At 49.8% G+C, this 23,032-nt stretch overlaps 1 protein-coding gene across 1 annotated transcript in view; it reads left to right on the forward strand.

Annotated features, from left to right (window-relative positions):
- The first annotated feature begins 8,524 nt into the window (after positions 1-8,524).
- LOC311120216 (pyruvate dehydrogenase phosphatase regulatory subunit, mitochondrial-like) overlaps positions 8,525-23,032 on the forward strand; it is a 30,288-nt gene continuing 15,780 nt past the window's right edge. Inside the window, exons 1-3 of the mRNA XM_084194828.1 lie at positions 8,525-8,641; positions 9,420-9,707; positions 22,115-22,248. Coding sequence (XP_084050954.1) covers positions 9,433-9,707; positions 22,115-22,248 — 409 coding nt within the window. The 5' untranslated portion in view covers positions 8,525-8,641; positions 9,420-9,432. The remainder of the gene's footprint in view (positions 8,642-9,419; positions 9,708-22,114; positions 22,249-23,032) is intronic.

The raw sequence follows: 23,032 nt of genomic DNA on the forward strand, positions 1-23,032 counted from the left end.
TGAAGCAGACTACTGTTGGTCCTACTGGTTCTAAAACTGGCCCTGAACCTCCTCCTGAAGCAGGCTACTGTTGGTCCTACTGGTTCTAAAACTGGCCCTGAACCACCTCCTGAAGCAGGCTACTGTTGGTCCTACTGGTTCTAAAACTGGCCCTGAACCACCTCCTGAAGCAGGCTACTGTTGGTCCTACTGGTTCTAAAACTGTCCCTGAACCACCTCCTGAAGCAGGCTACTGTTGGTCCTACTGGTTCTAAAACTGTCCCTGAACCTCCTGAAGCAGGCTACTGTTGGTCCTACTGGTTCTAAAACTGGCCCTGAACCTCCTCCTGAAGCAGGCTACTGTTGGTCCTACTGGTTCTAAAACTGGCCCTGAACCTCCTGGAGCAGGCTACTGTTGGTCCTACTGGTTCTAAAACTGGCCCTGAACCTCCTGAAGCAGGCTACTGTTGGTCCTACTGGTTCTAAAACTGTCCCTGAACCACCTCCTGAAGCAGGCTACTGTTGGTCCTACTGGTTCTAAAACTGGCCCTGAACCACCTCCTGAAGCAGGCTACTGTTGGTCCTACTGGTTCTAAAACTGGCCCTGAACCTCCTCCTGAAGCAGGCTACTGTTGGTCCTACTGGTTCTAAAACTGGCCCTGAACCTCCTGAAGCAGGCTACTGTTGGTCCTACTGGTTCTAAAACTGTCCCTGAACCACCTCCTGAAGCAGGCTACTGTTGGTCCTACTGGTTCTAAAACTGTCCCTGAACCTCCTCCTGAAGCAGACTACTGTTGGTCCTACTGGTTCTAAAACTGTCCCTGAACCTCCTCCTGAAGCAGACTACTGTTGGTCCTACTGGTTCTAAAACTGTCCCTGAACCACCTCCTGAAGCAGGCTACTGTTGGTCCTACTGGTTCTAAAACTGGCCCTGAACCTCCTCCTGAAGCAGGCTACTGTTGGTCCTACTGGTTCTAAAACTGGCCCAGAACCACCTCCTGAAGCAGGCTACTGTTGGTCCTACTGGTTCTAAAACTGTCCCTGAACCACCTCCTGAAGCAGGCTACTGTTGGTCCTACTGGTTCTAAAACTGGCCCAGAACCACCTCCTGAAGCAGGCTACTGTTGGTCCTACTGGTTCTAAAACTGGCCCTGAACCTCCTGAAGCAGGCTACTGTTGGTCCTACTGGTTCTAAAACTGGCCCTGAACCACCTCCTGAAGCAGGCTACTGTTGGTCCTACTGGTTCTAAAACTGTCCCTGAACCTCCTCCTGAAGCAGGCTACTGTTGGTCCTACTGGTTCTAAAACTGTCCCTGAACAACCTCCTGAAGCAGGCTACTGTTGGTCCTACTGGTTCTAAAACTGTCCCTGAACCTCCTCCTGAAGCAGGCTACTGTTGGTCCTACTGGTTCTAAAACTGTCCCTGAACCACCTCCTGAAGCCGGCTACTGTTGGTCCTACTGGTTCTAAAACTGTCCCTGAACCTCCTGAAGCCGGCTACTGTTGGTCCTACTGGTTCTAAAACTGTCCCTGAACAACCTCCTGAAGCAGGCTACTGTTGGTCCTACTGGTTCTAAAACTGGCCCTGAACCACCTCCTGAAGCAGGCTACTGTTGGTCCTACTGGTTCTAAAACTGGCCCTGAACCTCCTCCTGAAGCAGGCTACTGTTGGTCCTACTGGTTCTAAAACTGGCCCTGAACCACCTCCTGAAGCAGGCTACTGTTGGTCCTACTGGTTCTAAAACTGGCCCTGAACCACCTCCTGAAGCAGGCTACTGTTGGTCCTACTGGTTCTAAAACTGTCCCTGAACCACCTCCTGAAGCAGACTACTGTTGGTCCTACTGGTTCTAAAACTGGCCCTGAACCTCCTCCTGAAGCAGGCTACTGTTGGTCCTACTGGTTCTAAAACTGGCCCTGAACCACCTCCTGAAGCAGGCTACTGTTGGTCCTACTGGTTCTAAAACTGGCCCTGAACCACCTCCTGAAGCAGGCTACTGTTGGTCCTACTGGTTCTAAAACTGTCCCTGAACCACCTCCTGAAGCAGGCTACTGTTGGTCCTACTGGTTCTAAAACTGGCCCTGAACCACCTCCTGAAGCAGGCTACTGTTGGTCCTACTGGTTCTAAAACTGTCCCTGAACCTCCTCCTGAAGCAGGCTACTGTTGGTCCTACTGGTTCTAAAACTGGCCCTGAACCTCCTCCTGAAGCAGGCTACTGTTGGGTCAAATTGAACTTGAAAAATAATAACGTTTGATATTATCACCACATTAGATAATACAATGTCTATGTCCCAGAGGTCTCCCTAGTCCCTATGGCCCTGGTCTAAAGCAGTGCACTATCTAGGGACTAGGGAGACATTTCAGACGCACACAATGTCTTTTAGCAGTGCTTAGCAGCATCAGAGCAGCGCACCTTTCTCCCCCTGGAAGCCTCTGGAAGCCTCTGGAAGCCCCTGGAAGCCACTGGAAGCCTCTGGAAGCCTCTGGAGACCTCTGGAAGCCTCTGGAAGGATCTGGAAGCCTCTGGAAGCCTCTGGAAGCCCCTGGAAGCCTCTGGAAGCCACACCCCCATAGGGCTTTTCTTGCTTCTCAGTCCACATCATCTTCCTCCCACTATGCTGCTGGGAGAGGCACCATAGAAGGACGAACTCCATGTAGGCCTAGACACACTTCATACTTCTCCTTCATCACTCCACCAGAGATGGAAACTGGCTCTGGCTCCTGGACTAACTGGAAGGGGTGGAGCCAGGGCTGCCCCATATATCCTATAGGAATTAGGAAATACACTCTGAAATAATATAGATATATTCTCTCTCTTTGGTCACTGTACAGATACTAAAGGGGTCCTTGACTATAGGTGCATCTTTCCAACCAGGAGGAGTGCTTCTGGGTAACTCAGTCGGATCTGTGGATCAATGTAACTAAGGTCTTTGGACATAGCAGAAATGATTTGCAGTCGGGGCAGAACCCCCCCCACCAACCCTAACCTAACCTATCCCAAACCTTAACCACAGTGCTAACCTTATGCTTAACCCTAACCTTAAATTAAGGTTTTTTCATGAATTTTTACGATATAGCCAATTTTGACTTTGTGTTTGTGGTAGATAGTGACAGACCCTATCCCAAACAGTTTAAGGCATGGAATGTATCCCAAATAGCACCCTATTCCCTATGTAGTGCACTACTTTAGACCAAGGCCTTTAGGCTCTGAAGTATAAACACTTGATAAGTATGTATGTCTTCTGCTGATGAATATGGGATACCCAGGGGCTAATCAGAAACGGCACACTATTCCCTATATAACCACAGCCCTGTGGGCCCTGGTTAAAAGTAGTGCACTTCATAGGGAATAGGGTGCAATTATGGGATGTATATTCTCTCTGTTGTGCTCCACACCATCATATCTGAGCTTTACTGGCGTCCAGATGTCACTCAGAGGCAGGAGCCTGTTGGGGTCCATTCCAAGTGAAGTCTGTCAATTCAGGAAATAAACTTAAATTCAAATTAAATAATTCAAATGATTTCTCAATAAACTGAAAATGAGAAGCTATTTATTTCAAAAGTTTTCCGTCTTTGAATTTGGAATCAGATTGGGGGGAGTTTTCACAAAGGTGTTTTCTCTGTTAATGCTGTCATCTAGATGAAATGATCTGCTGTATCCAGTTGAAGTTAATCCATGTTACAGCGCAGGTTTCCAGAGGACAGACGGAAGACAGAGAGACCACCTGTGCTAATTAGCTATCTAGCATGCGCCCAACACCTGTGGGTAATGGAAGAAGGCCGCCAGAAACGTGTTGTCACTGAAAAATACTGTCGGCTGCAACTGTGATAAAGCTGGTTAAAACGGTGTACATTAGTGGTGGAAAAAGTACCCAAATTGTCATACTCGAGTAAAAGTATAGATACCTTAATAGAAAGTTACTCAAGTAAAAGTGAAAGTCACACAGTAAAATACTACTTGAGTAAAAGTCTAAAAGTGTTTGACTTTAAATGTACTTTCAGTATCAAAAGTAAATATAATTGCTAAAATATACTTAAGTATCAAAAGTAAAAGTAGAAATCCTTAAAATTCTTTATATTAAGCAAACCAGAAGGCACCATTTTCTGTTATTTTTTTTATTTACAGACATAATTTACAAATGAAGCATTTGTGTTTAGTGATTCCGTCAGATCAGAGGCAGTAGGGATGACCAAGGATGTTCTCTTGATAAGTGCGTTAATTGGACCATTTTCCTGTCCTGCAAAGCATTCAAAATGCTTAGCAGGACTTTTGGGTGACAGGGGAAAATGTATGGAGTAAAAAGTACATTTTCTTTAGGAATGTAGTGAAGTAAAAGTTGTCAGAAATATAAATAATAAAGTAAAGTACAGATACCTGAAAAATGACTTAAGTGGTACTTGAAAGTATTTTTACTTAAGCACTTTACACCACTGGTGTTCAGTAAATGTGTATTTTGAACTGGTAAAGGTATTTTGATGTGATATGAAAGTAAAGGGCGCTATGTTTCTAGAATCGTGTCGCAATTGAGAATCGATGTAATGTTTAGATGGAGCATTTGTCTGTTTTTGGCTGCCAGAGCCAGTCTACCTCTGAAAATAACAGACGGGCCTTGGACCTTAAACGTTAGGCCCCTTAAGAGGACATCTAAGAACTGACCCTGGTCCTGTTGTAAATCTGGCACCACCATCCTCCACATCTCAACCCTGGAACAGCGTCAAAGGAGGGGAGGGGTCTGGACACCAAGGCACTCCGTGAGACAGTTTGGACTGCGTGAGAGGGTCACGAAAGCGCCTCTGCACTCCAGGAGGCAAAGAGGACATCTCTATTGCTTCATCAACCCTTGGACGCCTCTCGATTCATTTAAAAACAAACGTTTGTTGTTCCTCCAAACTCCTTTTGTCGCTTTGAAGTGAGACTTCTTTGAAACAGACATGATGATTAACCAATTTTGTAATTTTCTTTTGTGTATAAAGTTATGGATGTGCTATTATTTTTTTGTTTTCAGATTATGCCATGATGTAATATTGAGATGTAACATATTTAACATTGTGCTTTTTTTTTTTTTTGCTGTACAAATGAACATTTGTCAATTTAATAAAATTGTCTGCAGATTTTTACATCATGGTGTCCTCATGTTGGGTATTTAAGAATGACTTGCTGTCAGGCAATAGAAAAGCAATGTAATTTATTTCCAACAGATGTTTTTATTGAACACAACTGGATAAGAGCGGTCTCTCCTTTCCTCATAGCTGGCACAATATTAATGTAACATTTTATGTTCACTACAACACAAAGCAAATCGAAACAATAACAAATGTTGACATTTTATGACATTTTACTAGTACAATAATGAGTCATCTCTAACGGTTTGACCAATGGGGTGTGACGTTTCCAGCGCTCGGCGAATGACATCGTCAACATGACCACCGTTCCGTCAGCAAGAATAAGCAAGACCTTGAAGAATAATGCCTTGACCTCGGCAATTGTCCTTCAAAATAAACGTCCTGCAATGAATATGGTGAAAAACAATACAAATTGTCGAAATTCGTAACTTTTTATGGGGAAATGTTAGCAGATATTGAATTTTGTTTAACAATGTATAACAAATGAATAAAGTTAACAGCATTTATAGCAAAAAAAATAATATTATAGTATTGACATTGTTTGCAGCATTAAAAGTAATGATTACTAGATAGTTATCATTGTAACAGTAATACAAATAACAAAACATTTATAATGCTACTATTAATAATAATAATAATAATATTAACAATTATTGTTATAATTGTAATCAACTTTAAAATCCCATCGTTAATTAGGCCATTTGTACTGCACTATGTTCAGTCCGTTTTTCATATTGGATGTACTGCACTGGATTACACAATTTCCAATACACTGTTTCGTAGTAAAAAGGAGGTCCATTCTACTCAAATACTTTTAATTATTCTTTGTATGATAACTAGTATAAATTCTATTGAACAAAAATATAAACGCAACATGTAAAGTGTTGGTTTCATGAGCTGAAATAATAGATCCCAGAAAGCTTATTTCTCTAAAATGTTGTGCACAAATTTGTTTACATCCCTGTTAGCGAGAATTTCTCCTTTGCCAAGGTAATCCATCCACCTGACAGGTGTGGCATATCAAGAAGCTGATTAAACAGCATGATCATTACACAGGTGCACCTTGTGCTGGGGAAAATAAAAGGCCACTCTAAAATGTGCAGTTTTGTGTCACAACACAATGCCACAGATGTTTCAAGTTTTGAGGGAGTGTGCAATTGGAATGCTTCAATGTAACATCGATAGGTTTAGGCTACTACATGATACTCTAATGTTCCCTGTACCCATCATGAGGTTGCTACAACTTATGAATGAAGGTTTACAACATAGGTGCACACAGGTCGAGAGACAAATTTGAGGTGACAGACCGTGACATTCAATGCCGCGTTGCACACTCTGGCCTGCATCAAGCTGATCTAGGGTGGTAATCATTAGTCCAACAGTTGCAAACAAGAGTTTCTATTGGACAAATTCAGGTACGTTTATCCCCGTATCATAACTGCTACACACAGCCTGCATCGTTGTCACCATATTAGCTAAAGTAACGTAATAGTCAACATAGCTAATAGAACTAATGTGTTAGTAAACCCGCTACAATCATGCAGTAACGTTAGTTTACAGTCAGTAAGCAGTTTAGCACTTAAACCGGGCGGGCCCCGGTGGCCAATACATTTGTAAAACCAAAAGCTTACCTTGACTTGGAAGAGTTCCAGTGTTGTGTTGGATAGTCATAGCCAGCTAACATAGCATCCCTCTGTTTGAGCAGGGTGTTTGAGTAGGCTAAACTAGCTAGCTGCATTCGCTAGCAAAGTAAATGAAAGTGAAAAAATATATACAACGAAATATAGCTCTTTCTCTCTCTCTCTCTCTCTCTCTCTCTAATTTTGATTAAGACATTAATGAGCGAGCTAGGACGGACGTAGTCAATATAACTATTTGTTCAGCATTTTTTAAATGTACAGCGACAGAATTCAAAACATGGGCCGTTCTTACAGTGTTCTCCCTGTACACCAAGTCAGAACCATAGGATAAATAAAGGGGGCATATAAGCAGACAATGAAAGCTCTTACAATATTCAATGATTACATTTCTCTGAAACAGGCTATAGGCACCACCAGGTCAGAACAGTAGGCTAAGTTATGAGGGGGGAAAGGAACCAAATTATTAGCATGAGGCACATGGGCTACTAACAGCTTACTTCACAACATAGACTTAGTATTACTTCCTTAGCTACAGTATACATCGCTCCCTGGCATATTATATTGTTTATGCAGCAGCATACAATACATTTTTGGACTCACCTTGTTGTGCTGTGCTCACTTGAACAGGAAGGTGGTGTGGCGGTCCTTCTTGTGGGCAGATTTTGTCATCAAACTTTGTCATAAAAGTCTGGCATTCTCTGGATTTATGGTGCTTTCAAGACAACAGGGAACTCTGAAAAAAATAAAGGCTAGTGATTGCTTTGCAAGGCTTGCAGTTAGCCACTGATTATTTCCAAACCACTCATTGTTGAATTAGCAATTTCCAACTTGTGTAATGTTTATGTCCAATTTGGCCGACGAGAACCGATACGTTTTTTAAATCTATAATTTCTCTTCACATGACAAGGTTTGAAAAGGATTTGGCAGTAGATTGTCGACGTGATTCATGATGATGACTGCTTGTCTCGCTTGCTAGCTAAGATTTTGAAAGTATGATGTTGACATGATCAGTCCAATCAAAGCTACGGTAGATATAACGTCATTTTATTTGTGGCCAATGACCTTGAGCCTTCTTGGACGGGCACTTCTAATGTAAATCTATGGCAGCACCCAAGGGGCTTGACTTTTCGAGCTCTCCCTGTAGATTTTGCAGTGATGTAGTGTCCCTATGAGTGACAGAACTGAGCCAATCACGGCGCAACTAGAGAACATTACCAACCACTACACTGTATTTTCCGCTGGCTGCCCCACCACCACAGAAAGCATTGAGCTGGCTGCCCCACCACCACAGAAAGCACTGAGCTAGGCTGAAACACCTGCATTTTGGAGATGCCTTACTCAATAAATCAACCATGTTTGAATCCAGCTTTATTAACTCAATTAATATATTTTTTACATTGTTTGCAAACTGATATGTGACACGTATTAATGCCAAATTAACATGAAAAACCGGCAACCATTTTTTTTTTGTATAGCTAAACAGGTGGGGCTCAATGACAAGTCGCCAGTGGGTAAATGTGACCAATAGACGCATATCTGTATTCTCAGTCATGTGAAATCCATAGATTTGGGCCTAATGAATTTATTTAAATTGATAGAAAAAAATCGTTGAAATTTTTAGCATGTTGCGTTTATATTTGTGCACATAATTGTGCACATTTTCGCCATAATTATTAATTTACAAAGTATATAGGACAGAACTTTTCTTCTGAAGGATTCCAGAAATCCACGAGCCGGAAGTAGTTAGTTTTCCTTTCCTGTTTAACAGTGGTGTAAACATTGCAATTGGTTTGGCAGCAGAGGGTCTGGCTGTCACATTCTGGTGTCATCGAAGCTCAGGACTGAAATCTGCTTCAAGCCAAATAGAGATATCATAACTTTTTGAGTGGAGTGATTCGGTGAGTTTTCTGGCTTTAGTATGGGAGAAATGTCACAGAAAATGAGTTAGACAGTGCGCAGCTAGTTAGCCAACAACAACAATGATAATGCTAACTCGCCAGTTAGCGATACAAATGTCAGAAGAAGCAGGCCGTTAGCGTATTACCAATGTAAAGACATTTGGACTGGTGTCTTCTCCTTGGGGCGAAGGTCGAACACGAGCGAACTTCAGATTTACAGTTGGCATTAGCAAGAAGTGATAGGAGTTCAAGTTATCATTGAGCCAGCTGATCAACTAACGTTAGCTAAAGTTCGCTAGCTAGCTGTAGCTTGTTTGAAAGACAGTACGCAAATTGGCTGTGATAGCTGTTGTGTTCTGATCCTCCAGGCCTGTTGTGTTCTGATCCTCCGGGCCTGTTGTGTTCTGATCCTCCGGGCCTGTTGTGTTTCTGATCCTCCAGCCCTGTTGTGTTCTGATCCATCGGGCCTGTTGTGTTTCTGATCCTCCAGCCCTGTTGTGTTCTGATCCTCCAGCCCTGTTGTGTTCTGATCCTCCGGGTCTGTTGTGTTCTGATCCTCCAGCCCTGTTGTGTTCTGATCCTCCAGGCCTGTTGTGTTCTGATCCTCCGGGTCTGTTGTGTTCTGATCCTCCAGCCCTGTTGTGTTCTGATCCTCCGGGTCTGTTGTGTTCTGATCCTCCAGCCCTGTTGTGTTCTGATCCTCCAGCCCTGTTGTGTTCTGATCCTCCAGCCCTGTTGTGTTCTGATCCTCCGGGCCTGTTGTGTTCTGATCCTCCAGGTTCCTCCAAACCATGCACTGCAGCTGCGTGCGGAGCTCCAGGGCTCTGTCCCCTGCCCTGCTCCCTAGGCTGCTGTCCCATGCAGGATGCTGGGCCCCGGGGACCAGGCCTGGGGGTCTCTGGAGCTCCTCCCGGAGCCTGGCCTCGGCTGGAGAGACCACGCAGCCCATCCCCCTGCCCAGCCAAGCCCGGGTGGTGATCTGTGGAGGGGGCATCGTAGGAACGTCTGTGGCCTATCACCTGGCCAAGCTGGGCTGGACCGAGATAGTCCTATTGGAGCAGGGAAGGTAGGAGGGGCTAAATGATGTGGTCTGTTTACAAGAGGGGGTGCATGTTTTCTTAACACTTTATTTATGAGGACGTGGACAATATGTCATGATTTCATATGAGTTGATTGTTTTACTGGGCTTGTCAGGTGATGGGAGACCAATAGAGGGAATGTGCAGACTAGCTTCAAGATCTTATTGGAATCAATGATAGCATCTAGAAAGCAGAAGGAACCATAGTCTAATGTCTCATGACTCACCCTGCTGTGTTGTGATCCTCTGTGTGTGTTAGGCAGGGGGGAAAGGAGATGGCATCTCTTACCGCTACGGAGTCTACTGCGTGTGTTAGGCAGGGGGGAAAGGAGATGGCATCTCTTACCGCTACGGAGTCTACTGCGTGTGTTAGGCAGGGGGGAAAGGAGATGGCATCTCTTACCGCTACGGAGTCTACTGCGTGTGTTAGGCAGGGGGGAAAGGAGATGGCATCTCTTACCACTACGGAGTCTACTGCGTGTGTTAGGCAGGGGGGAAAGGAGATGGCATCTCTTACCGCTACGGAGTCTACTGCGTGTGTTAGACAGGGGGGAAAGGAGATGGCATCTCTTACCGCTACGGAGTCTACTGCGTGTGTTAGGCAGGGGGGAAAGGAGATGGCATCTCTTACCGCTACGGAGTCTACTGCGTGTGTTAGGCAGGGGGGAAAGGAGATGGCATCTCTTACCGCTACGGAGTCTACTGCGTGTGTTAGACAGGGGGGAAAGGAGATGGCATCTCTTACCGCTACGGAGTCTACTGCGTGTGTTAGGCAGAGGGGAAAGGAGATGGCATCTCTTACCGCTACGGAGTCTACTGCGTGTGTTAGGCAGGGGGGAAAGGAGATGGCATCTCTTACCGCTACGGAGTCTACTGCGTGTGTTAGGCAGGGGGGAAAGGAGATGGCATCTCTTACCGCTACGGAGTCTACTGCGTGTGTTAGGCAGGGGGGAAAGGAGATGGCATCTCTTACCGCTACGGAGTCTACTGCGTGTGTTAGGCAGGGGGGAAAGGAGATGGCATCTCTTACCGCTACGGAGTCTACTGCGTGTGTTAGACAGGGGGGAAAGGAGATGGCATCTCTTACCGCTACGGAGTCTACTGCGTGTGTTAGACAGGGGGGAAAGGAGATGGCATCTCTTACCGCTACGGAGTCTACTGCGTGTGTTAGGCAGGGGGGGAAAGGAGATGGCATCTCTTACCGCTACGGAGTCTACTGCGTGTGTTAGGCAGGGGGGAAAGGAGATGGCATCTCTTACCGCTACGGAGTCTACTGCGTGTGTTAGGCAGGGGGGAAAGGAGATGGCATCTCTTACCGCTACGGAGTCTACTGCGTGTGTTAGGCAGGGGGGAAAGGAGATGGCATCTCTTACCGCTACGGAGTCTACTGCGTGTGTTAGACAGGGGGGAAAGGAGATGGCATCGCTTACCGCTACGGAGTCTACTGCGTGTGTTAGGCAGGGGGGAAAGGAGATGGCATCTCTTACCGCTACGGAGTCTACTGCGTGTGTTAGGCAGGGGGGGAAAGGAGATGGCATCTCTTACCGCTACGGAGTCTACTGCGTGTGTTAGGCAGGGGGGAAAGGAGATGGCATCGCTTACCGCTACGGAGTCTACTGCGTGTGTTAGACAGGGGGGAAAGGAGATGGCATCTCTTACCGCTACGGAGTCTACTGCGTGTGTTAGGCAGGGGGGAAAGGAGATGGCATCTCTTACCGCTACGGAGTCTACTGCGTGTGTTAGGCAGGGGGGAAAGGAGATGGCATCTCTTACCGCTACGGAGTCTACTGCGTGTGTTAGGCAGGGGGGAAAGGAGATGGCATCTCTTACCGCTACGGAGTCTACTGCGTGTGTTAGGCAGGGGGGAAAGGAGATGGCATCTCTTACCGCTACGGAGTCTACTGCGTGTGTTAGGCAGGGGGGAAAGGAGATGGCATCTCTTACCGCTACGGAGTCTACTGCGTGTGTTAGGCAGGGGGGAAAGGAGATGGCATCGCTTACCGCTACGGAGTCTACTGGGTGTGTTAGGCAGGGGGGAAAGGAGATGGCATCGCTTACCGCTACGGAGTCTACTGCGTGTGTTAGGCAGGGGGGAAAGGAGATGGCATCTCTTACCGCTACGGAGTCTACTGCGTGTGTTAGGCAGGGGGGAAAGGAGATGGCATCTCTTACCGCTACGGAGTCTACTGCGTGTGTTAGGCAGGGGGGAAAGGAGATGGCATCTCTTACCGCTACGGAGTCTACTGCGTGTGTTAGGCAGGGGGGAAAGGAGATGGCATCTCTTACCGCTACGGAGTCTACTGCGTGTGTTAGGCAGGGGGGAAAGGAGATGGCATCTCTTACCGCTACGGAGTCTACTGCGTGTGTTAGGCAGGGGGGAAAGGAGATGGCATCTCTTACCGCTACGGAGTCTACTGCGTGTGTTAGGCAGGGGGGAAAGGAGATGGCATCTCTTACCGCTACGGAGTCTACTGCGTGTGTTAGGCAGGGGGGAAAGGAGATGGCATCTCTTACCGCTACGGAGTCTACTGCGTGTGTTAGGCAGGGGGGAAAGGAGATGGCATCTCTTACCGCTACGGAGTCTACTGCGTGTGTTAGGCAGGGGGGAAAGGAGATGGCATCTCTTACCGCTACGGAGTCTACTGCGTGTGTTAGGCAGGGGGGAAAGGAGATGGCATCTCTTACCGCTACGGAGTCTACTGCGTGTGTTAGGCAGGGGGGAAAGGAGATGGCATCTCTTACCGCTACGGAGTCTACTGCGTGTGTTAGGCAGGGGGGAAAGGAGATGGCATCTCTTACCGCTACGGAGTCTACTGCGTGTGTTAGGCAGGGGGGAAAGGAGATGGCATCTCTTACCGCTACGGAGTCTACTGCGTGTGTTAGGCAGGGGGGAAAGGAGATGGCATCTCTTACCGCTACGGAGTCTACTGCGTGTGTTAGGCAGGGGGGAAAGGAGATGGCATCTCTTACCGCTACGGAGTCTACTGCGTGTGTTAGGCAGGGGGGAAAGGAGATGGCATCTCTTACCGCTACGGAGTCTACTGCGTGTGTTAGGCAGGGGGGAAAGGAGATGGCATCTCTTACCGCTACGGAGTCTACTGCGTGTGTTAGGCAGGGGGGAAAGGAGATGGCATCGCTTACCGCTACGGAGTCTACTGGGTGTGTTAGGCAGGGGGGAAAGGAGATGGCATCTCTTACCGCTACGGAGTCTACTGCGTGTGTTAGGCAGGGGGGAAAGGAGATGGCATCTCTTACCGCTACGGAGTCTACTGCGTGTGTTAGGCAGGGGGGAAAGGAGATGGCATCTCTTACCGCTACGGAGTCTACTGCGTGTGTTAGACAGGGGGGAAAGGAGATGGCATCTCTTACCGCTACGGAGTCTACTGCGTGTGTTAGGCAGGGGGGAAAGGAGATGGCATCTCTTACCGCTACGGAGTCTACTGCGTGTGTTAGGCAGGGGGGAAAGGAGATGGCATCTCTTACCGCTACGGAGTCTACTGCGTGTGTTAGGCAGGGGGGAAAGGAGATGGCATCTCTTACCGCTACGGAGTCTACTGCGTGTGTTAGGCAGGGGGGAAAGGAGATGGCATCTCTTACCGCTACGGAGTCTACTGCGTGTGTTAGGCAGGGGGGAAAGGAGATGGCATCTCTTACCGCTACGGAGTCTACTGCGTGTGTTAGGCAGGGGGGAAAGGAGATGGCATCTCTTACCGCTACGGAGTCTACTGCGTGTGTTAGGCAGGGGGGAAAGGAGATGGCATCTCTTACCGCTACGGAGTCTACTGCGTGTGTTAGGCAGGGGGGAAAGGAGATGGCATCTCTTACCGCTACGGAGTCTACTGCGTGTGTTAGGCAGGGGGGAAAGGAGATGGCATCTCTTACCGCTACGGAGTCTACTGCGTGTGTTAGGCAGGGGGGAAAGGAGATGGCATCTCTTACCGCTACGGAGTCTACTGCGTGTGTTAGGCAGGGGGGAAAGGAGATGGCATCTCTTACCGCTACGGAGTCTACTGCGTGTGTTAGGCAGGGGGGAAAGGAGATGGCATCTCTTACCGCTACGGAGTCTACTGCGTGTGTTAGGCAGGGGGGAAAGGAGATGGCATCTCTTACCGCTACGGAGTCTACTGCGTGTGTTAGGCAGGGGGGGGAAAGGAGATGGCATCTCTTACCGCTACGGAGTCTACTGCGTGTGTTAGGCAGGGGGGAAAGGAGATGGCATCGCTTACCGCTACGGAGTCTACTGCGTGTGTTAGGCAGGGGGGAAAGGAGATGGAATCTCTTACCGCTACGGAGTCTACTGCGTGTGTTAGGCAGGGGGGAAAGGAGATGGCATCTCTTACCGCTACGGAGTCTACTGCGTGTGTTAGACAGGGGGGAAAGGAGATGGCATCTCTTACCGCTACGGAGTCTACTGCGTGTGTTAGGCAGGGGGGAAAGGAGATGGCATCTCTTACCGCTACGGAGTCTACTGCGTGTGTTAGGCAGGGGGGAAAGGAGATGGCATCTCTTACCGCTACGGAGTCTACTGCGTGTGTTAGGCAGGGGGGAAAGGAGATGGCATCTCTTACCGCTACGGAGTCTACTGCGTGTGTTAGGCAGGGGGGAAAGGAGATGGCATCTCTTACCGCTACGGAGTCTACTGCGTGTGTTAGGCAGGGGGGAAAGGAGATGGCATCTCTTACCGCTACGGAGTCTACTGCGTGTGTTAGGCAGGGGGGGAAAGGAGATGGCATCGCTTACCGCTACGGAGTCTACTGCGGTGTGTTAGGCAGGGGGGAAAGGAGATGGCATCTCTTACCGCTACGGAGTCTACTGCGTGTGTTAGGCAGGGGGGAAAGGAGATGGCATCTCTTACCGCTACGGAGTCTACTGCGTGTGTTAGGCAGGGGGGAAAGGAGATGGCATCTCTTACCGCTACGGAGTCTACTGCGTGTGTTAGACAGGGGGGAAAAGGAGATGGCATCTCTTACCGCTACGGAGTCTACTGCGTGTGTTAGGCAGGGGGATCAAGGAGATGGCATCTCTTACCGCTACGGAGTCTACTGCGTGTGTTAGGCAGGGGGGAAAGGAGATGGCATCTCTTACCGCTACGGAGTCTACTGCGTGTGTTAGGCAGGGGGGAAAGGAGATGGCATCTCTTACCGCTACGGAGTCTACTGCGTGTGTTAGGCAGGGGGGAAAGGAGATGGCATCTCTTACCGCTACGGAGTCTACTGCGTGTGTTAGGCAGGGGGGAAAGGAGATGGCATCTCTTACCGCTACGGAGTCTACTGCGTGTGTTAGGCAGGGGGGAAAGGAGATGGCATCTCTTACCGCTACGGAGTCTACTGCGTGTGTTAGGCAGGGGGGAAAGGAGATGGCATCTCTTACCGCTACGGAGTCTACTGCGTGTGTTAGGCAGGGGGGAAAGGAGATGGCATCTCTTACCGCTACGGAGTCTACTGCGTGTGTTAGGCAGGGGGGAAAGGAGATGGCATCTCTTACCGCTACGGAGTCTACTGCGTGTGTTAGGCAGGGGGGAAAGGAGATGGCATCTCTTACCGCTACGGAGTCTACTGCGTGTGTTAGGCAGGGGGGAAAGGAGATGGCATCTCTTACCGCTACGGAGTCTACTGCGTGTGTTAGGCAGGGGGGAAAGGAGATGGCATCTCTTACCGCTACGGAGTCTACTGCGTGTGTTAGGCAGGGGGGAAAGGAGATGGCATCTCTTACCGCTACGGAGTCTACTGCGTGTGTTAGGCAGGGGGGAAAGGAGATGGCATCTCTTACCGCTACGGAGTCTACTGCGTGTGTTAGGCAGGGGGGAAAGGAGATGGCATCTCTTACCGCTACGGAGTCTACTGCGTGTGTTAGGCAGGGGGGAAAGGAGATGGCATCTCTTACCGCTACGGAGTCTACTGCGTGTGTTAGGCAGGGGGGAAAGGAGATGGCATCTCTTACCGCTACGGAGTCTACTGCGTGTGTTAGGCAGGGGGGAAAGGAGATGGCATCTCTTACCGCTACGGAGTCTACTGCGTGTGTTAGGCAGGGGGGAAAGGAGATGGCATCTCTTACCGCTACGGAGTCTACTGCGTGTGTTAGGCAGGGGGGAAAGGAGATGGCATCTCTTACCGCTACGGAGTCTACTGCGTGTGTTAGGCAGGGGGGAAAGGAGATGGCATCTCTTACCGCTACGGAGTCTACTGCGTGTGTTAGGCAGGGGGGAAAGGAGATGGCATCTCTTACCGCTACGGAGTCTACTGCGTGTGTTAGGCAGGGGGGAAAGGAGATGGCATCTCTTACCGCTACGGAGTCTACTGCGTGTGTTAGGCAGGGGGGAAAGGAGATGGCATCTCTTACCGCTACGGAGTCTACTGCGTGTGTTAGGCAGGGGGGAAAGGAGATGGCATCTCTTACCGCTACGGAGTCTACTGCGTGTGTTAGGCAGGGGGGAAAGGAGATGGCATCTCTTACCGCTACGGAGTCTACTGCGTGTGTTAGGCAGGGGGGAAAGGAGATGGCATCTCTTACCGCTACGGAGTCTACTGCGTGTGTTAGGCAGGGGGGAAAGGAGATGGCATCTCTTACCGCTACGGAGTCTACTGCGTGGGAGTCTACTGCGTGTGTTAGGCAGGGGGGAAAGGAGATGGCATCTCTTACCGCTACGGAGTCTACTGCGTGTGTTAGGCAGGGGGGAAAGGAGATGGCATCTCTTACCGCTACGGAGTCTACTGCGTGTGTTAGGCAGGGGGGAAAGGAGATGGCATCTCTTACCGCTACGGAGTCTACTGCGTGTGTTAGGCAGGGGGGAAAGGAGATGGCATCTCTTACCGCTACGGAGTCTACTGCGTGTGTTAGGCAGGGGGGAAAGGAGATGGCATCTCTTACCGCTACGGAGTCTACTGCGTGTGTTAGGCAGGGGGGAAAGGAGATGGCATCTCTTACCGCTACGGAGTCTACTGCGTGTGTTAGGCAGGGGGGAAAGGAGATGGCATCTCTTACCGCTACGGAGTCTACTGCGTGTGTTAGGCAGGGGGGAAAGGAGATGGCATCTCTTACCGCTACGGAGTCTACTGCGTGTGTTAGGCAGGGGGGAAAGGAGATGGCATCTCTTACCGCTACGGAGTCTACTGCGTGTGTTAGGACAGGGGGGAAAGGAGATGGCATCTCTTACCGCTACGGAGTCTACTGCGTGTGTTAGGCAGGGGGGAAAGGAGATGGCATCTCTTACCGCTACGGAGTCTACTGCGTGTGTTAGGCAGGGGGGAAAGGAGATGGCATCTCTTACCGCTACGGAGTCTACTGCGTGTGTTAGGCAGGGGGGAAAGGAGATGGCATCTCTTACCGCTACGGAGTCTACTGCGTGTGTTAGGCAGGGGGGAAAGGAGATGGCATCTCTTACCGCTACGGAGTCTACTGCGTGTGTTAGGCAGGGGGGAAAGGAGATGGCATCGCTTACCGCTACGGAGTCTACTGCGTGTGTTAGGCAGGGGGGAAAGGAGATGGCATCTCTTACCGCTACGGAGTCTACTGCGTGTGTTAGGCAGGGGGGAAAGGAGATGGCATCTCTTACCGCTACGGAGTCTACTGCGTGTGTTGGGCAGGGGGGAAAGGAGATGGCATCTCTTACCGCTACGGAGTCTACTGCGTGTGTTAGGCAGGGGGGAAAGGAGATGGCATCTCTTACCGCTACGGAGTCTACTGCGTGTGTTAGGCAGGGGGGAAAGGAGATGGCATCTCTTACTGCTACGGAGTCTACTGCGTGTGTTAGGCAGGGGGGAAAGGAGATGGCATCGCTTACCGCTACGGAGTCTACTGCGTGTGTTAGGCAGGGGGGAAAGGAGATGGCATCTCTTACCGCTACGGAGTCTACTGCGTGTGTTAGGCAGGGGGGAAAGGAGATGGCATCTCTTACCGCTACGGAGTCTACTGCGTGTGTTGGGCAGGGGGGAAAGGAGATGGCATCTCTTACCGCTACGGAGTCTACTGCGTGTGTTAGGCAGGGGGGAAAGGAGATGGCATCTCTTACCGCTACGGAGTCTACTGCGTGTGTTAGACAGGGGGGAAAGGAGATGGCATCTCTTACCGCTACGGAGTCTACTGCGTGTGTTAGGCAGGGGGGAAAGGAGATGGCATCTCTTACCGCTACGGAGTCTACTGCGTGTGTTAGGCAGGGGGGAAAGGAGATGGCATCTCTTACCGCTACGGAGTCTACTGCGTGTGTTAGGCAGGGGGGAAAGGAGATGGCATCTCTTACCGCTACGGAGTCTACTGCGTGTGTTAGGCAGGGGGGAAAGGAGATGGCATCTCTTACCGCTACGGAGTCTACTGCGTGTGTTAGGCAGGGGGGAAAGGAGATGGCATCTCTTACCGCTACGGAGTCTACTGCGTGTGTTAGGCAGGGGGGAAAGGAGATGGCATCTCTTACCGCTACGGAGTCTACTGGGTGTGTTGGGCAGGGGGGAAAGGAGATGGCATCTCTTACCGCTACGGAGTCTACTGCGTGTGTTAGGCAGGGGGGAAAGGAGATGGCATCTCTTACCGCTACGGAGTCTACTGGGTGTGTTGGGCAGGGGGGAAAGGAGATGGCATCTCTTACCGCTACGGAGTCTACTGCGTGTGTTAGGCAGGGGGGAAAGGAGATGGCATCGCTTACCGCTACGGAGTCTACTGCGTGTGTTAGGCAGGGGGGAAAGGAGATGGCATCTCTTACCGCTACGGAGTCTACTGCGTGTGTTGGGCAGGGGGGAAAGGAGATGGCATCTCTTACCGCTACGGAGTCTACTGCGTGTGTTAGGCAGGGGGGAAAGGAGATGGCATCGCTTACCGCTACGGAGTCTACTGCGTGTGTTAGGCAGGGGGGAAAGGAGATGGCATCTCTTACCGCTACGGAGTCTACTGCGTGTGTTGGGCAGGGGGGAAAGGAGATGGCATCTCTTACCGCTACGGAGTCTACTGCGTGTGTTAGGCAGGGGGGAAAGGAGATGGCATCTCTTACCGCTACGGAGTCTACTGCGTGTGTTGGGCAGGGGGGAAAGGAGATGGCATCTCTTACCGCTACGGAGTCTACTGCGTGTGTTAGGCAGGGGGGAAAGGAGATGGCATCTCTTACCGCTACGGAGTCTACTGCGTGTGCGTGTGATTGCGGGTCTAATCATAGAATCCCACATAGCATCCCTATTAATGATTATGATCTCCGTGGGCCTAGTAAAGATTAGGCATATCTCTTGTATTATGCATTAACTTTTATTGAGGCGCAAACACAACCAGTCAATTATGTTTTCATCCGATTGTCAAACAATCACTTCAAAAGGTGCGCCTGTTGGCTACACGCGAATGTTTGTCCACACACAAATATAATTCCAGCATCCAGAAACTGCACCTGCAATTTGGTGAATGGAAAGAGACTTCTGTTCCAAAACACCTAAAAGTGTAATGACATTTGGTGATTGTCAGTAGGCCCTCTACACTGGTATCCTTCAGTAGGCCCTCTACACTGGTATCCTTCAGTAGGCCTCTACACTGGTATCCTTCAGTAGGCCTCTACACTGGTATCCTTCAGTAGGCCTCTACACTGGTATCCTTCAGTAGGCCCTCTACACTGGTATCCTTCAGTAGGCCCTCTACACTGGTATCCTTCAGTAGGCCTCTACACTGGTATCCTTCAGTAGGCCCTCTACACTGGTATCCTTCAGTAGGCCCTCTACACTGGTATCCTTCAGTAGGCCTCTACACTGGTATCCTTCAGTAGGCCCTCTACACTGGTATCCTTCAGTAGGCCCTCTACACTGGTATCCTTCAGTAGGCCTCTACACTGGTATCCTTCAGTAGGCCTCTACACTGGTATCCTTCAGTAGGCCTCTACACTGGTATCCTTCAGTAGGCCCTCTACACTGGTATCCTTCAGTAGGCCCTCTACACTGGTATCCTTCAGTAGGCCTCTACACTGGTATCCTTCAGTAGGCCCTCTACACTGGTATCCTTCAGTAGGCCTCTACACTGGTATCCTTCAGTAGGCCCTCTACACTGGTATCCTTCAGTAGGCCCTCTACACTGGTATCCTTCAGTAGGCCCTCTACACTGGTATCCTTCAGTAGGCCTCTACACTGGTATCCTTCAGTAGGCCCTCTACACTGGTATCCTTCAGTAGGCCCTCTACACTGGTATCCTTCAGTAGGCCCTCTACACTGGTATCCTTCAGTAGGCCTCTACACTGGTATCCTTCAGTAGGCCCTCTACACTGGTATCCTTCAGTAGGCCCTCTACACTGGTATCCTTCAGTAGGCCCTCTACACTGGTATCCTTCAGTAGGCCTCTACACTGGTATCCTTCAGTAGGCCCTCTACACTGGTATCCTTCAGTAGGCCCTCTACACTGGTATCCTTCAGTAGGCCCTCTACACTGGTATCCTTCAGTAGGCCTCTACACTGGTATCCTTCAGTAGGCCCTCTACACTGGTATCCTTCAGTAGGCCCTCTACACTGGTATCCTTCAGTAGGCCCTCTACACTGGTATCCTTCAGTAGGCCTCTACACTGGTATCCTTCAGTAGGCCCTCTACACTGGTATCCTTCAGTAGGCCCTCTACACTGGTATCCTTCAGTAGGCCTCTACACTGGTATCCTTCAGTAGGCCTCTACACTGGTATCCTTCAGTAGGCCCTCTACACTGGTATCCTTCAGTAGGCCCTCTACACTGGTATCCTTCAGTAGGCCTCTACACTGGTATCCTTCAGTAGGCCTCTACACTGGTATCCTTCAGTAGGCCCTCTACACTGGTATCCTTCAGTAGGCCCTCTACACTGGTATCCTTCAGTAGGCCTCTACACTGGTATCCTTCAGTAGGCCCTCTACACTGGTATCCTTCAGTAGGCCCTCTACACTGGTATCCTTCAGTAGGCCCTCTACACTGGTATCCTTCAGTAGGCCCTCTACACTGGTATCCTTCAGTAGGCCTCTACACTGGTATCCTTCAGTAGGCCCTCTACACTGGTATCCTTCAGTAGGCCTCTACACTGGTATCCTTCAGTAGGCCTCTACACTGGTATCCTTCAGTAGGCCCTCTACACTGGTATCCTTCAGTAGGCCTCTACACTGGTATCCTTCAGTAGGCCTCTACACTGGTATCCTTCAGTAGGCCTCTACACTGGTATCCTTCAGTAGGCCCTCTACACTGGTATCCTTCAGTAGGCCTCTACACTGGTATCCTTCAGTAGGCCCTCTACACTGGTATCCTTCAGTAGGCCCTCTACACTGGTATCCTTCAGTAGGCCTCTACACTGGTATCCTTCAGTAGGCCTCTACACTGGTATCCTTCAGTAGGCCTCTACACTGGTATCCTTCAGTAGGCCTCTACACTGGTATCCTTCAGTAGGCCCTCTACACTGGTATCCTTCAGTAGGCCCTCTACACTGGTATCCTTCAGTAGGCCTCTACACTGGTATCCTTCAGTAGGCCCTCTACACTGGTATCCTTCAGTAGGCCCTCTACACTGGTATCCTTCAGTAGGCCTCTACACTGGTATCCTTCAGTAGGCCTCTACACTGGTATCCTTCAGTAGGCCTCTACACTGGTATCCTTCAGTAGGCCCTCTACACTCGTATCCTGAACTGATGCTGAAGGCGCTGCTCGGTCTCGGCCACTTATCTCTGCCTTGGCTAAATGTGTTCTGGTCTAACCACAACCCAGTTTGGAGGGTCTACTGCCCGTTTTCAAGTCAATTCACTCATGTTCATGGAGCTGACACGGGGTAATGTTAAAAGTCCAATGCAGCCGTAACCCCACTATTTATTTTGCCTGCAAGCCAGACCAGACCGCCTTACTTTCACCCCTAGTGTTAGGCTGGGCGCTTTCACCACCAGGCTGGGGGCTGGCACCACCAGGCTCTGTGTTAGACTGGGCGCTGGCACCACCAGGCTCTGTGTTAGACTGGGCGCTGGCACCACCAGGCTCTGTGTTAGACTGGGCGCTGGCACCACCAGGCTCTGTGTTAGACTGGGCGCTGGCACCACCAGGCTCTGTGTTAGACTGAAGGCTGGCACCACCAGGCTCTGTGTTAGACTGAAGGCTGGCACCACCAGGCTCTGTGTTAGACTGAAGGCTGGCACCACCAGGCTCTGTGTTAGACTGAGGGCTGGCACCACCAGGCTCTGTGTTAGGCTGAGGGCTTGCACCAGCAGGCTCTGTGTTAGGCTGAGGGCTGGCACCACTGGGCTCTGTGTTAGGCTGGGATCGTCAGTGTGTGTGTGTTGTACCTAACCATGTTCTACTCATCTCTCTCTGTGTTAGGCTGAGGGCTGGCACCACCAGGCTCTGTGTTAGGCTGAGGGCTGGCACCACTGGGCTCTGTGTTAGGCTGGGATCGTCAGTGTGTGTGTGTTGTACCTAACCATGTTCTACTCATCTCTCTCTGTGTCAGGCTGGGGGCTGGCACCACCAGGCTGTGTGCTGGGATCGTCAGTGTGGCCAAGCCCATCTCCATTGAGTGTAAGATGGCCGACTACTCCAACTCCCTGTATGAACACCTGGAGGAAGAGACTGGGGTCAAGACAGGTGGGATGGACTTCTACAGTATGACTCTGGCCTGAGTGCAGCTCCATTTCTGCTAACATGCCTACAGTATGACTCTGGCCTGAGTGCAGCTCCATTTCTGCTAACATGCCTACAGTATGACTCTAGCCTGAGTTCAGCTCCATTTGTGCTAACATGCCTACAGTATGACTCTAGCCTGAGTTCCAATCCATTTCTGCTAACATGCCTACAGTATGACTCTGGCCTGAGTGCAGCTCCATTTCTGCTAACATGCCTACAGTATGACTCTAGCCTGAGTTCAGCTCCATTTGTGCTAACATGCCTACAGTATGACTCTAGCCTGAGTTCCAATCCATTTCTGCTAACATGCCTACAGTATGACTCTAGCCTGAGTTCAGCTCCATTTGTGCTAACATGCCTACAGTATGACTCTAGCCTGAGTTCCAATCCATTTGTGCTAACATGCCTACAGTATGACTCTAGCCTGAGTTCCACTCCATTTCTGCTAACATGCCTACAGTATGACTCTAGCCTGAGTTCAGCTCCATTTGTGCTAACATGCCTACAGTATTACTCTAGCCTGAGTTCAGCTCCATTTGTGCTAACATGCCTACAGTATGACTCTGGCCTGAGTTCCACTCCATTTCTGCTAACATGCCTACAGTATGACTCTGGCCTGAGTGCAGCTCCATTTGTGCTAACATGCCTACAGTATGACTCTAGCCTGAGTTCCAATCCATTTCTGCTAACATGCCTACAGTATGACTCTAGCCTGAGTTCAGCTCCATTTCTGCTAACATGCCTA

This window comes from Coregonus lavaretus, assembly GCF_964263955.1.
Source record: "Coregonus lavaretus genome assembly, contig: HAP1_SCAFFOLD_1624, whole genome shotgun sequence".
Taxonomy (NCBI): domain Eukaryota; kingdom Metazoa; phylum Chordata; class Actinopteri; order Salmoniformes; family Salmonidae; genus Coregonus; species Coregonus lavaretus.